This window comes from Kwoniella bestiolae, chromosome 5 (assembly GCF_000512585.2).
Source record: "Kwoniella bestiolae CBS 10118 chromosome 5, complete sequence".
Taxonomy (NCBI): Eukaryota; Fungi; Basidiomycota; class Tremellomycetes; order Tremellales; family Cryptococcaceae; genus Kwoniella; species Kwoniella bestiolae.
The window spans coordinates 1008849-1022096 of record NC_089245.1 but is presented as its reverse complement, the minus strand read 5'-3'; the positions used below and the strand labels follow the sequence as shown (position 1 = coordinate 1022096).

The following is a 13248-nucleotide window of genomic DNA, read 5'->3' as shown; positions in this document are numbered from 1 at the left end:
TCATCAATCCATCAACCAATATTCACCCAGCAATACGATGAACAATCAAGCAATATGACCACCCCAGAAGCTCCAATAGGAGCAAAAGTGCAAGTGGCAGCCGGGATAGGACACGTGAGATGGACAGGCTCTAATCCAGGTTTCGCAGCTGGGAAATGGGTCGGTGTGGAACTGTGAGTCGACTCCCGCTGTTCCACGCCTCTTGAACTGCACTAGAGAAATAAGCTGATGTACTTGTGGGACTGTGATAGACTCGAAGCTGGAGGGAAGAACGATGGTTCAGTAAAGGGAGAGAGGTATTTCGATTGTCAGGCCAATCATGGGGTTTTCGTTAGGCCCAGTCAAGTCAAGATTCTGGAAATGCCTACTAGGAGTGTCCCGTCCACTGTGAGCTTTGAGACTCGCTGTCATGATCAGGAGGAAGAGTTCTTAGCTGATGCTGGTATGACATTGATATTGATATAGCCTCGAGCATCTATTTCCAGAACTCCCGGTACACCAGCAGTCACTCGACCGCCCCCAACGCCCACCTCCAGATTATCCTCTGCAGGTCCATCCAGGGCTTCATCACCCCAAAAACTCTCTACTCGACCATCCGCCACGCCCTCCACACCCCCACGAGCGGTCTCTCAACCTACTTCCACTCCTGCTCAGCCACCGCTCGGTAGACGAACATCATCTGCCGCTACGCCAGCTACAAGCGGCAGGACAAGTGTCACGGGAGGTACGTTCAAAAGACCCCCTTCAGTAGCTGGTAGAGCATCCACCGCCTTGGCATCTCAAGTTGAATCGGAAGAAAGGAATGAAGATAATACCAAAAGAGCAGGAAACATGTCACCTCCCCCTCTCCCTCGTCAGGCTACATCCCCTCCTCCATCTTCCGCCAAACGAGTAGTTTCCCCCTCGCCAAGTTTGACAGGTATCTCACTTAGACCCAGTGCAGTACGATCAATCTCATCGACCCTATCGCCCGCGTTCGAACTTGAAACTCAGACTTCTCCCCATACCACTCAACAGCCACACGCGGCCTCATCGGGGGACTCGCCGGAGAGAGACGGTATCACATTTACGCAGAAGAGGGAATTGGAAGAATTGAGAATCAAAATTAGGATATTGGAGAATAGGAAACATGAGGATCAGGAGAAGATCAAAGTGTTAGAAGGGAGGGTAGGCGAGGCAGATACGTTACGTGCTGCCAGAGTGAAATTACAAGGTATGTCTACTGCATTTGGCTCATACAGCTGTACCAGTCAAGAAGAACCGTGCAAATCAGCTCACGGTCATTGCTCTTTTAGCCAAATTCCAAGAAATCCAATCATCTCTCATAACCGCCCAAAAGACCTCAAAGGACTTACAATCCGAGAATAACGTACTAGAGGTCAAAGCTGCAGAAGCTATGGACCAACTTGAGATGGCCGCATTAGACCGAGAAGTGGCAGAAGAGAAAGCAGAGAGTGCGGAGCTGGAGAAGGAGAAGTTGAATGAGAGAGTACAAGAGTTGGAGTTAGAGGTCGCTGTGCTGAAGGAGGAGAATGGTATGTTGGAGATCCCACATGTACAGCTCTCCACCGAAAAGGTAGTCGTGACGATTAAAGAAGCTGATTTGAGTGGTGTTGCATTCTGCAGCGGAATATGAGAAACCTGTCTCTGGACTGGAAGGGGAACGAACGAGCTTGGCTTTTGTTCAGCTGGAAAAGCATAATGAGAGGTTGAAAGAGGCTTTGATCAGGTCAGTTGAGCTGAGTGTTTTGTATTTCATCATCAGGGTGGACAGCTGATGGTACGGTAGATTGAGAGATGTTTCTGCCGAAGCTGAACGAGAACATAAATCGAAAGTTGCCGAATTGGAGAAAGAGCTCACTTCTCAGGAAGATCTGTTCGGTGAGTTACAGCTGGCATATGCAGATCTTCGGAAGTTGTTGACAGCGGACTGATCTGATGTATATCAGGTCAACTGGAATTGGCAGAAGCTAAGCTGTCTAATGCTGAGGCTCAGGTTGAAGATCTGAAGTTGCAACTGGATGATGCTCTCGGCGCTGAGGATATGCTGGAGCAGTTGACTGAGAGGAATTTGCAGATGGGCGAGGTCAGTTGGTGATCTGCCTCGTTCGACATGATGAAGAGCTGACATATCAATGATACCCTCGCAGCGAATTGAAGAGATGCGAGTGACAATCGAAGACCTCGAAGCGCTGAAGGAGCTGAACGATGAGCTTGAAGAGAATCATGTTGAGGCTGAGAAGGCGCTCAACCAAGAGATAGGTCAGTTCAGTAGTCGACGGTTCTTGCCCATGAGCTGATGTGTCCTGTCAATCACAGAATCTCTGACTGTGCAACTGCGGGATGAACAATCTAGAGCTAACGATCTTGAAAACGTGGTCTTGGACATGGAAGCTACCATCAACCAGTTCAGGGATCTTGTATCGAGTTTGCAGAGGTGAGCTAGTTGAGTGATAATGAGCTTAACATAGCTGACTCCGAAATTAGTGAGATCGACACCCTCCGGATGCAACAAGCTACTGTCGAATCGGAGACTGCCACCACATCGAAGGATACACAAGCTTTGATGAACCTCAACTTGAAATTGCAATCTACAGCGGTGAAAGCCCAATCCAAGACTGTCGATCTAGAACTCAAGAAACTCGAAGCTGTACAACTCGCCGAACATCTGCGTATCGTCACCTCGTATCTACCCGACGCATATAACGAGACCGAAATCGATTCTACCACGATATACTTGTTCTTCAATAGGATATCCTCCAAAGTGGATATGCTGATCTCTATCATATCTCAAATACATGGATTACCCAATTCATTGCATAATGCTACGTCTGAGACGTTGGTGGGTGTATGTGAGCTGAAAGGGAAATTAAGGCATTTCAGCGGACTCAACAAGAAATTCTATGGGATAATTAAGCGATGTCCACCTGAAGATTGGCTTGTATTTGGGAAACTGCTGAATGAACTTGGAGGAGTGGAAAGTAAGGTGGATGGATGGTTGGGCAATGTGAAGAATGATGAGTTCAATGAGAGTGATTGTGCGAGGGAGTTGTCGAGGTGAGCTTCCTCACTCCCTTTTATCGGTACGTAGGTAAAAGCTTACTGGTACTGATGCTTCGGATTTGATGGGTAGTTTGATAGCTCAATTTGATCATCTGTCTGAAACGTCTTTCAATAAACCTCAATTGAATATTGGGGAGCAGCAATTGGCCTTGGCTTGGAATTTTGATTCGGATTTGGATAATTTTGCGGCTGCTGTTGGATTTGCTAGGCAGGCTATTCTGGGGTTGACCAAGGAAGATGGTATGTCGTCTCGACTTTAGTCTTCCGTTTGAATTACTTCACTGGGCACGGGAACTTGTTAAGGAATGACTGACTAACATAATCGCAATTATTCGTAGATATCGAGATCGATGTTGGGGAATCATCGCTCAAAGAAGGCGTTTACGAACCTGTGCAGAGGATATTAGATCTGGTTAGAAGTGTCAAGGTACCCTCTGGGTACGTTCAGCTACCGTTTCAGCGAGGACTGCTTCAGCTGACATCGACGATTAGTAAACTGGTTACTCAAGTGGAAGAAATCGTATCATCCTCTTCAGCACTCCTACCTGAACTTACACTCGCTCTGGGAGATCTAGCCAATAGCGTTTCCAACGCGGTCGACCTGGCAGTTCAGGTAAGCTGCGAAGATCTCTTTGTAATTTACCTGAGCTTACATGTTTTCTTGGATAGCTCGCTCAGAGAATCGGAGCGCACGTGGCTTCACTGAGATCATCGAAATCACCCTTGAGATTATCGGACATCGAGCATTTCCTGGTCGAAATCACCGCTGAATCCTCGGCTTCTTCTGATGCTCATCCGTGGGAGTTGATCGGGATGTTCGTGGGCAGGTTGGGTAACGAGTTGGGTAGTGTACTGCCGAAAGTCAAAGAGGCTGTTAAGACTGGACACTTGGTCTCTAGTAAGTTGACCTTCGAATTCCAGCTCTTAGTGTAAGATGGGACATTGATGCTGATGTTGGTTGGTATGATAGTGGATGTACCACCGCCGTGGTTAGCCAGAGTAGCCACTATCAAGCAGGCTGCTTCGTTCAATGCGGATACCGAGAGGAAGGTGGTTGCTCTTTCGGAAGAGCTGAAGGATATGCTGAGAGAAGTTAAGATTAGGGTGAGTATAGCGGGTGCTGTCTTGAGAGTGCTTTGGCTGATGACTGTTTTGATTGTAGGACCAAAACCTACAGGAAGCTGGAGTGAAGGTTGAAACTCTTGAGAGACGTCTTGAAGCATCAAGAAAACAGGTCAGTTTGCGTGCCGTGACCATGAGGTATAGAAGGCCAAAAGAGCTGATATGCATCTTCACCCTAGGCCGACATCATCATCGAGCTTGAGAACGACGTCGCAAAGGCCAAAAAGCAAGAAAAGGTATACGAAGATGCCATTGAGCAACTACAAGCCGAACAAGATGCTTTGGAAGCTGAGAATGCAAGGTTGAGGAAGAATCAGGGACAAGGTCAAAGTGATAGACAGAGTGAGCTCGACGATGATCTGGCTCGGATGTCGTGTTTGAGCTAACATTAAATATGTGTTAGGTAATAACATCACTTCAACACCTGGAGGAACGACCATCGAACCGATAAACTTCGGTGGACCTTCGTCGGGTTCTCTCGCATTCGGTCCAGAATCGTCTGTTCAGTCGACTGAACAAATTGAGAATCTACGAAGTACCATTCGGTTCTTGAGGCATGAGAATGCGTTATTGAAATCTAAGGAATTCTATAACGATCTACATTCCCTATCTCCACTGAGATATACTTCGCTATCTACGCCTACACCTACCTCGGGTATACCAGATTTGGTCAAGTCGAGAACTCCAAGATCAATATCAACCACAGAGTCAAGTAGTGAGGACGAGTGGGAAGTACCTATAACGCCTACTGATAAGTCCATATTGAGAAATACCATAGAAGTGGAAAGTAGACTTTTGTTCGATAGGTTAGTAGAATTCCAGACGGCTCCGAAGATAGTGGATATTTCAAAGTTCTCGGATAGATGGAGGAGAAGGAGGGAGGAACCTGAGCAGCAGGTTTTGGATTGGAGGGTGAGGGAGAAGAGGTTTGAGAGGCGGTTGGAGGGGTTGAAAGGTAGGTTGGATGGGTTGAGTGGGTCTGGGAGAAGGTGAGGGTGAGGGGGGGTTGGTTTGTTACGATTACGATTTGCTGGATTGTGATGCATAATGATTACGCTCAAACACAACTCCATTCATTAGCTCGTTTACGCTTGATTGAGAGGGTGAGTAGACTTGTCTAGAGAATTTTAGATGATATGTCCATCCTCTCGACAGCACTTCCACTCGGGTTGTCACCCCGCTCTTGTTTTGAACAGCAGTTGTGCTATATGCACGTACACTTGCTTGTAACGAATGACGTTACTCGCTGATCCCCCTGAAACTCACTGAGCTGCATTTACGAATGTACGAATGGCCCAATCCGGCCTAAGATTACTCTTGTATGCAGACGGTAAACGAGCGAGCGCACGGATGATGAGTTGTATTACTGGAATGCTGGAATATTCAGGTTCAGGTACACAAGCGGTATGACGTCAGTGACAAACCATCATTCTACCTGTAAACGTCACTCACTCAGCTGACCGGTCTCGTGGCTTTCATGGTGCAATGGTGCAAAAGTATAATATATATGGCATGACGTGCTGAACAGGATAGAATTTCATACCCTTTCTCTTTCTCTTTCACAGTCTAATAGTTCATACCAGATACACCTGAATATATCTCCTTTTTACACTTCATACCCCAACACACTCACCATATCCACAATGTCATTCGCAAGACCCGCTACTGCTTCTTTGAGACTCGCAACTGCTCCTCGAGCAATTATGGTGAGTTTTGGTCTTGTCTCTTTCTCCTCTCTTCTCCTGCTTCTTCTCGTTTCTTTCGCTTGTGGACGATGGCTGATATCGAAATCGAAATCGAAATCGAAATTGTAGCGACCCCGAGCCCTCCCCAAACGAATCGCCCCACTCACCTCCACCTCCCGAGCATCAGCTTTCAGACGAACCTACGCTACCTCCCCTTCAGCCCCTGAACCTTCCACTACCCACAACACCTTGTTGATGGCTGTGCTCGCTGCTGTTCTTGGTGTAGGGGTTGGAGGTTACTTCTACCTCAAACCTGTTAGGGATGTTGCGGCCATTGCGCATGAGGGGGTTAAGAGTGCTAAGGAGAATGCTTCGCAGCTTGTGAGTTGTTTTGGTCTCTGGACTGTTTATGGCATTATGGTTTGGCTCTACATCTGTTATCGATGACACGATTTAACAAGCTTGAGATGTGTCGGATGCCCTTTGTGACGAACGTTATCGATGTCACCTTCGATTGTCAACAATATTGTTTCTTGAAGCAACATTTGAGCTGACAATATCCCCATTTACCAGTCCACCGGCCTCTCAACCTACGCCCAAGCTGTCCTCCCACCAGGAGCTTTCGCATTGTACAAAGCCCTCGACTCGCAAGAAGGTGGAATCGCAGGCTTCCTCTCCAAGCTCAAGGGTAAAGACCTCGATGGCGCATTGGACGAACTCAAGCAAGTCGGCGGTGATGACGCCAAGAAGATCATCGACAAGATCCAACAGAAGGTCAAAGATGCTAAAGGAAAGATCGAAAATGTCGACTGGAAATCTTTGGCAACTGAGCTTAAAGATGATTTACCTGCCTCTGCTCAGGGTTTGATCGCCGTTATTGCTGGAAAGATCCCTGATAGTGTCAAAGATTTGGATTTCGACTTTGATAGTTTGATTAAGAAGGCCAAGGAGGTCGGTGGGGATCAGTTGAAGCAGGTCGAGGAGAGTGCTGGGAAGGTTTACAAGGAGGTGGAGAAGGCTAGGAAGGAGGGTAAGGATACGGCTGATGCGTTCTTGAAGGGTCTTAAGGAGGGTGAGTCTATCTCACACGCAGATAAAGAGGGATGATCTTGAAGGGCTGACTTTGGATTTACTTCGTCCGATTTAGCCGCCCCTGCCGATGTTGACTCGCTCATCAAGCAACTCAAGGAAGCTGCCAGTAAGGCTGGTCTTCCCGCTGATACTGCCGAGGCATGGTTGAAGAGCAAGGCTAAGGACGGAAAGGTTGACGCTGAGGCTTTGGTGAGTTTTATCCTGCACTCATACCTCTTTTCTTGAAACAAAATGCTGATGACCTGCCATCGCCAACAGGCCAAGCAAGTCGAATCTCGACTCAAGGATGCAGCCCAATACATCCCTGGCGAACCTAAAGACTTGATCAAGCAGGTCGAACAAGTTTCCCCCTCCTTGGCTAAATTGTTGCAACAGGCTTTACAACAGGCTGATGTGATTGATGAGAAAGGTAACAAGAAGCAATAGATTGATATCTGACGCAATATAAGATAGTCATGTGGGATTGAAAATGTAGCTTATATAGTTGATATATCGAATATGTAGTAGAAAGTAAGAATCAAGAAGACACCATGCATTTGGATTTTCATGTCATCCACTCATCGCATCTCATAGCCAGTAGCTCGGACATCCCGAACAACCTGCTTACTGTCAATAAGCTCGCCTCTCTCATACTATGTCTTGAGCTTCGCATAAGGAGCCAGCAGCGGTATACAACTATCCTTGAGTACTGAGCAGATCCGTCGGAAAGAGGGTTAAGTGATCGTCATGACGCAGTTCAACTTTCTGTGCGTTCGTTGCTATTTTGGTACCTATTCTGAGGGTCACCGTCGCCCTCTTGTCTTCGTATCGTATTCTAGTCCTCTGGTCTCGCAGATCTCGATATAACCCGCGATCTTAGTTGGAATTGAACAACCTCGTCCTCTCAGACTGAAGGCCATAGGTTCATACACGACTAAAATACAGTATGACCTCGTTGTTCAACTTGACTTCCAAGGTTGTGAAGGAGATGAAACATGAGACAGACTCTGAGGCTCATCAGCTGTTGAGGAAGTATATCGACGATAAGGTATGTACCGCCTTATCCTCGAGAGGTACTTGTACTATCAGATTACCTGCTGATTATGGGTTTGGTGTGGTATAGCAAGATCCCGATGAGTCTGGACCTACAGTGTGAGCTGCAATCTACGGGACTTTGCACAGCTACTACTACTGTTTCTGGGAGATTGGTTCGCTGATTCTGATTCATACGGTTGATCGTACGTCGTAGCCCCGGCATATTACATCCGGGAGCAACAGGCGTGACGTACTGTACCGACCGAGCGATGGCTAATGGATATTCGTACGATGATAAGGAATGGGCGAATCTGGGACAAGGCGCTCCAGAGGTGAGCTAGTCCTGCACTTAGCTATAACAGACTCGGTTCCTACACCTTCCTCTCCAAAACTGAGTCCAGCAGAAATAGTAAGGTAGGAAAAAGACGATGCTGATTCGATATCCACTGGACACTCAGGTCGGACCATTACCCGATGGACCGGCTCGACCTCAGGCCATCGACTTGACGCAGTGGGGAGACGAGGTGAATGAGTATGGGCCTACGACGGGGATCAAAGAGCTCAGGGAAGCTGTAGCTGTAAGTCTCTCTGACCTCTGCTTCTTCTGTGTATACACGATATGTGATTCGCTTGACTGAGGCGTCGATCACTCGCTCATACCGTGTGCAGAAACTCTACAATCAAGAATACAGACAGGACAAGGAATCGCAATATACCTATGAGAACGTATGTATCACACCTGGAGGGAGGGCTGGTATGGCGAGGTTGGCAGCTGTTATTGTGAGTTGTCTATGCAGTACCACATTGACAAGGATGGTCGGGACTGACGATCATGACACGCGCGAATAGGGAGATGTATATTGCGGTATGTTGTCCTTTCCGGTCATTGACCTGGAATATAGCTGATACTGATAGTTACATGGACACAGGGTATCAAATACCTGAATGTAAGTCCCACCAGCCTTTGACTTGAGTCGACATAGACTGATGATCTAAAAGATACGACATACTCCGAAGTCCTATCTGTGTTCAAACGACTTATTCCCATTCCCACTGCATTAGATGCGAGGGTGAGTTAGACCAGTCCGATCATATACATCTTTAGCTGATCAGTTTGATTGTTTAATGAAAATAGGATAAGTACAAGCTGAATTTGGACCAGGTATGTTGTCTTACGTCGAGTAGGGATACGAAGTGGACTGATGTTTTGTGGTTTCAAGCTGAAAAGGGAGATTGAGAATTTGAATCTCAGTGTGGTCATCGCATCCAATCGTGAGTCATGTACTGACACCCATCTGGCTATAAACTATTGGCTATTACTGATATCTGTATCTATAGCTCGTAATCCCACTGGACAATGCATTTCAGGGGACGAGCTGCGTGATCTGGTCCATCTAGCCAGAGAAAAGACTACTGTAATCTTGGATGAATTTTATAGCTGGTAAGCTCACCTTCATGTAGCACAGGTTTTCTATGGGATCTCATCCGTTTATTTGGGCTGATCATAGAATGGGTCGTGCGTTAGGTACCAATACCCCGACGATCCAAAGGAATTGGGAACAAGTCTGAGCGGGGCGAGATATGTTGAAGATGTGAATGAGGTGTGTTATTTCAACTCCTGCAGAGTAGAGGGAAAAGGACTGATTAAAGGAACTGATTTGTAGGACCCGGTGATTCTGATCAATGGTTTGACCAAAGGCTTTCGGTGAGTCCGCATGCCTTTAGATCCGATCCACAAGCTCAATTTTTGATCGTCAACACAGTCTGCCAGGCTGGCGAGTATGCTGGGTCGTAGCTCCTAAGAACGTCATCAGTGCTATCTCGCAATCTGGTAGTTTCCTGGATGGTGGTGCTTCGCATGTGTAAGTGAGGGTTCGACAATGGTTTCGAAGGATCAAAGATACAGGTCAATTGATGTATTGACATTATCTCGCAGACTGCAAAAAGCTGCTATACCTTTACTAGAATACGAGAGGGTCCAACAAGACAAGGTTAGTAACCGCACGATCTGGGCCATAGCACGGTACTGAAACTGTTTCCCTTCGTCATTGTAGGTATCACTCCAGAAAGCGTTCCGGATCAAGCGAGATCATGTTCTTAATAGACTGGAGAAGATGGGGTTGAAAGTCTCCATACCACCTACAGCTACGTTCTATATCTGGTTAGATCTCAAGGGATTAGATAGTCCGTTGAATAATGGGTTAACATTCTTTGAAGAGCTGTTAAAGGTGAGTCTGACTTCTCTTTACTCTTCATTTCCTTGTCCTTCTCATCATCTGTATAGTATCTACTTGATCAGACGGTCCCATCGTATGTTATGATCCCAATGTGCATTTACTAACTTTGCGATGAACGACCAGGAAAAAACAATCTGCGTTCCAGGTATTTTCTTCGACATTAACCCTTCCCACCGACGAAATCTCTTCCACTCCCCATGTCATCATTTCGTCAGATTGAGTTTTGGACCCAAGTTATCAGAGCTTGATAGAGGGTTGGATGCTATTGAGAGATTGTTAAGGAAGTATAGAGATACCCCTCATTTGTTGGGTACCAAGTGAGCCGTTTTCTTTTTAGCTACATTGGTGTGCGCTGTTGTTGATTTGGTGGTATGCGAATAGCTTCCAACCTTCTCCTATGAAGAATTGATGACTTGTCTGTCGGATTGAAATGCATGCTTCTTGCTCACGAGATGGGATTCGCTTGTGTGAGTCGCGTAGAGAGTTGATAGAGTTGGGGATGCATATGTGACGTTTGCATTCCTGCGAAGAGCTGAGTCAAGAATTCCATCGGTGCGAGTTTGAGTATGACTCGGTATTCGGTTATGGTAACCGGAAGTATAATCGAGTGCATTTGCAAGCGATGTGATTGGATGGCCCCGCTGCCATGAGTTACCCACCGATGACCACGGTGATTGATAACTGCATCGTTGCTTGGTCATACATAATATACACTCTACTATCGACTCGACATTACAAGCACAGTCCAGTCACCAGCTAGTACATATATAGGCTTTGGTTGCGCATTGCCAATCGTAACAACACATCGTAAACAGGCTTGATATCGTGAGTACTAGTATTCATTAGGCCTCTGTCCGACGCCGTGGGAACGAGTTCCCGATAGCACGGCATCTTGGGGATGAGCAATCCGATCAGGTGACTGATTGTGAAGCAGAGGATGGGGTCCAATCACATTGATCGTGTTTGCTATCTTCCCCTCTTCTCTCCGATATATCCAATAGACCTATACATATACAAAGACTGACCTGATCAACCCATATCTGCAGTACTCTACACAACATGTCCCTCCGAACTCCCCTTCTCAGAACTGCCTGCGCTCGACGAGCAGGACAGTCTCTCCAAATCAGGAACCAAGTGGTCCGAAGGAGATTCGCATCTGGCGGACCAGAGATCGTAAGTACCCACTCCATCGCATCCCCCAACACTCCTCTCACCCATGTACATACTAACCCAACTGATCGTTCGCAGTCCCCCCCACCTCCCCCTCGATCCTCCTCCGTACCCTACCTTCTCGCCGGGGTGGGTCTCGCAGCAGCAGGAGCCGCCTACCTCTTCTACGGTACCGACGGTACCCCCCGAGAGACAGCCAAGGAACTTAAATCTGAGGCTAGGGGAGCAGCCGCTGCCGTTGAGGGGAAGTTGGGATTGAGACATAGTCAAAAGGATTATCAGAAGGTTTATGATAGGATTGCTGATACCTTGGAGAAGGAGGGGTATGATGGTGAGTCGCACTTTGACTTCGATCTTCCAGTCATATCGAGGGATATCTTGAATTCATCTGGCTTAGCTCTATATCAGACTTGATACTTGAAGATAAATTGCTAATACTATTTGTATGTAGACGGCTCCCTCGCTCCCGTGCTTATCCGACTAGCATGGCACTCCTCAGGAACATACAACAAGGAAGATAATACCGGTGGATCAAACTACGCTACCATGCGATTCAAGCCCGAATCAGAACACGGAGCGAACAACGGTCTGGTACGCTTCCCTCTTCCTTCTCCTTTCCTCCCTTTTACAAGCGAGCCGAACTGACCCGTGTGTTTATTGTGCCTACGCGCAGAACGTCGCTCGAGACCACATGCAAAAGATCAAGGACGAGTTCCCCTGGATCTCCTACGGCGACTTGTGGACCCTCGGAGGAGTTGCCGCTGTCCAGGAGTCTGGTGGGCCCACTGTTCCTTGGAGACCTGGTAGGATCGATGGGTTCGAACATCACGTTACACCTGATGGGAGATTGCCTGATGCTGCGCAGGCTCAGGATCATTTGAGGTTCATCTTCTACAGAATGGGGTAAGTGGACGGTTCTCTCTATCAGTCCCTCAGGCGTGCGCCACCGTAGATGAATTAGAAGGAACCTACTGATGTACTCCTGTATAATAGCTTCAACGATCAAGAGATTGTTGCTCTCTCTGGTGCTCACGCGATGGGTAGATGTCACACCGGTAAGTTTTCGATCTGATTATGAGCTATCTTCTGAATACCAATCAATGCTGATCTTGTGATTTCGTATATAGACCGATCCGGCTTCGAAGGTCCTTGGACTTTCTCCCCTGTGACCTTCTCCAACCAATACTTCACTTTGCTTGAAGATGAACCTTGGCAATGGAGAAAGTGGTGGGTATATTTCACTGAAGACTCCTTATCAGCAGATCATAACATGGACAGTCATACTGATATGATATATGATTAATAGGAAAGGTCCCGCTCAATATGAAGACAAGAAGACCAAGTCACTCATGATGCTTCCGTGAGTTGACAAATCAATTATCACAGGGAATAGTTCAACTTACTTGTGTTTCACTTCCAGCACCGACATGGCTCTCGTCAAGGATAAGTCGTTCAAGAAGTTCGTTGATGTCTATGCTAAAGACGAAGAGGCTTTCTTCAAGGAGTGAGTTGGCAGTACCCCTCAAATCCATCATTCCCATCGCACGAGGTCTCTCGGCCATCATAGGTCTAAATGAACTTCTATGCTGACGCCCCACGGCTCTCACAGCTTCTCCAAGGCTTTCGCCAAACTCCTCGAACTCGGTGTACCCACTGCTCAATTCGCTGGTGAACCTTGGAAGATGGGTAGCGAGTAAGCGGTCTGAAGGCGTCCTACAGATGGAGTGGCAGTGGTGATTTAGCGAATTCGGTTCAATCTCCTGTTATGATTTACATTGTTTCTATATACTGTTTTATAAGAAGAATGAGAATGAATGCAAATATATACTTGGACGCCCATGATATGTTTATCTTTCTCATTTGTA

The 13248-nt window shown here is 47.0% G+C and overlaps 4 protein-coding genes across 4 annotated transcripts; all 4 read left to right on the top strand.

Annotated features, from left to right (window-relative positions):
• Positions 1–54: 54 nt before the first annotated feature.
• I302_106772 (uncharacterized protein) lies at positions 55–5178 on the top strand (the record flags this gene model as incomplete). The annotated part of the gene is made up of 18 exons (XM_019192575.1): positions 55–173; positions 252–387; positions 466–1213; positions 1296–1535; positions 1627–1729; positions 1790–1881; positions 1950–2086; positions 2151–2262; positions 2320–2437; positions 2488–3057; positions 3134–3303; positions 3402–3501; positions 3556–3676; positions 3733–3961; positions 4034–4167; positions 4226–4297; positions 4365–4527; positions 4589–5178. 18 exons carry the CDS (start codon positions 55–57, stop codon positions 5176–5178), a joined length of 3954 nt encoding a protein of 1317 aa, XP_019045572.1.
• Positions 5179–5828: 650 nt separating this feature from the next.
• On the top strand, positions 5829–7388 carry I302_106771 (uncharacterized protein; the record flags this gene model as incomplete). The annotated part of the gene is made up of 5 exons (XM_019192576.1): positions 5829–5891; positions 6000–6251; positions 6444–6942; positions 7018–7151; positions 7221–7388. The coding sequence occupies 5 exons, from the start codon at positions 5829–5831 to the stop codon at positions 7386–7388; spliced, it is 1116 nt and encodes a 371-aa protein (XP_019045573.1).
• Positions 7389–7887: 499 nt separating this feature from the next.
• Positions 7888–10534, top strand: I302_106770 (uncharacterized protein; the record flags this gene model as incomplete). The annotated part of the gene is made up of 17 exons (XM_065870329.1): positions 7888–7989; positions 8065–8093; positions 8191–8308; positions 8435–8554; positions 8646–8756; positions 8826–8841; positions 8906–8923; positions 8976–9046; positions 9112–9138; positions 9197–9248; positions 9315–9417; positions 9502–9577; positions 9641–9681; positions 9740–9838; positions 9913–9967; positions 10031–10204; positions 10337–10534. 17 exons carry the CDS (start codon positions 7888–7890, stop codon positions 10532–10534), a joined length of 1410 nt encoding a protein of 469 aa, XP_065726401.1.
• A 738-nt stretch (positions 10535–11272) lies between these two features.
• Positions 11273–13080, top strand: I302_106769 (cytochrome c peroxidase, mitochondrial; the record flags this gene model as incomplete). The annotated part of the gene is made up of 9 exons (XM_019192578.1): positions 11273–11386; positions 11462–11714; positions 11835–11974; positions 12057–12286; positions 12377–12438; positions 12511–12610; positions 12690–12743; positions 12804–12887; positions 12993–13080. The coding sequence occupies 9 exons, from the start codon at positions 11273–11275 to the stop codon at positions 13078–13080; spliced, it is 1125 nt and encodes a 374-aa protein (XP_019045575.1).
• Positions 13081–13248: the final 168 nt, after the last annotated feature.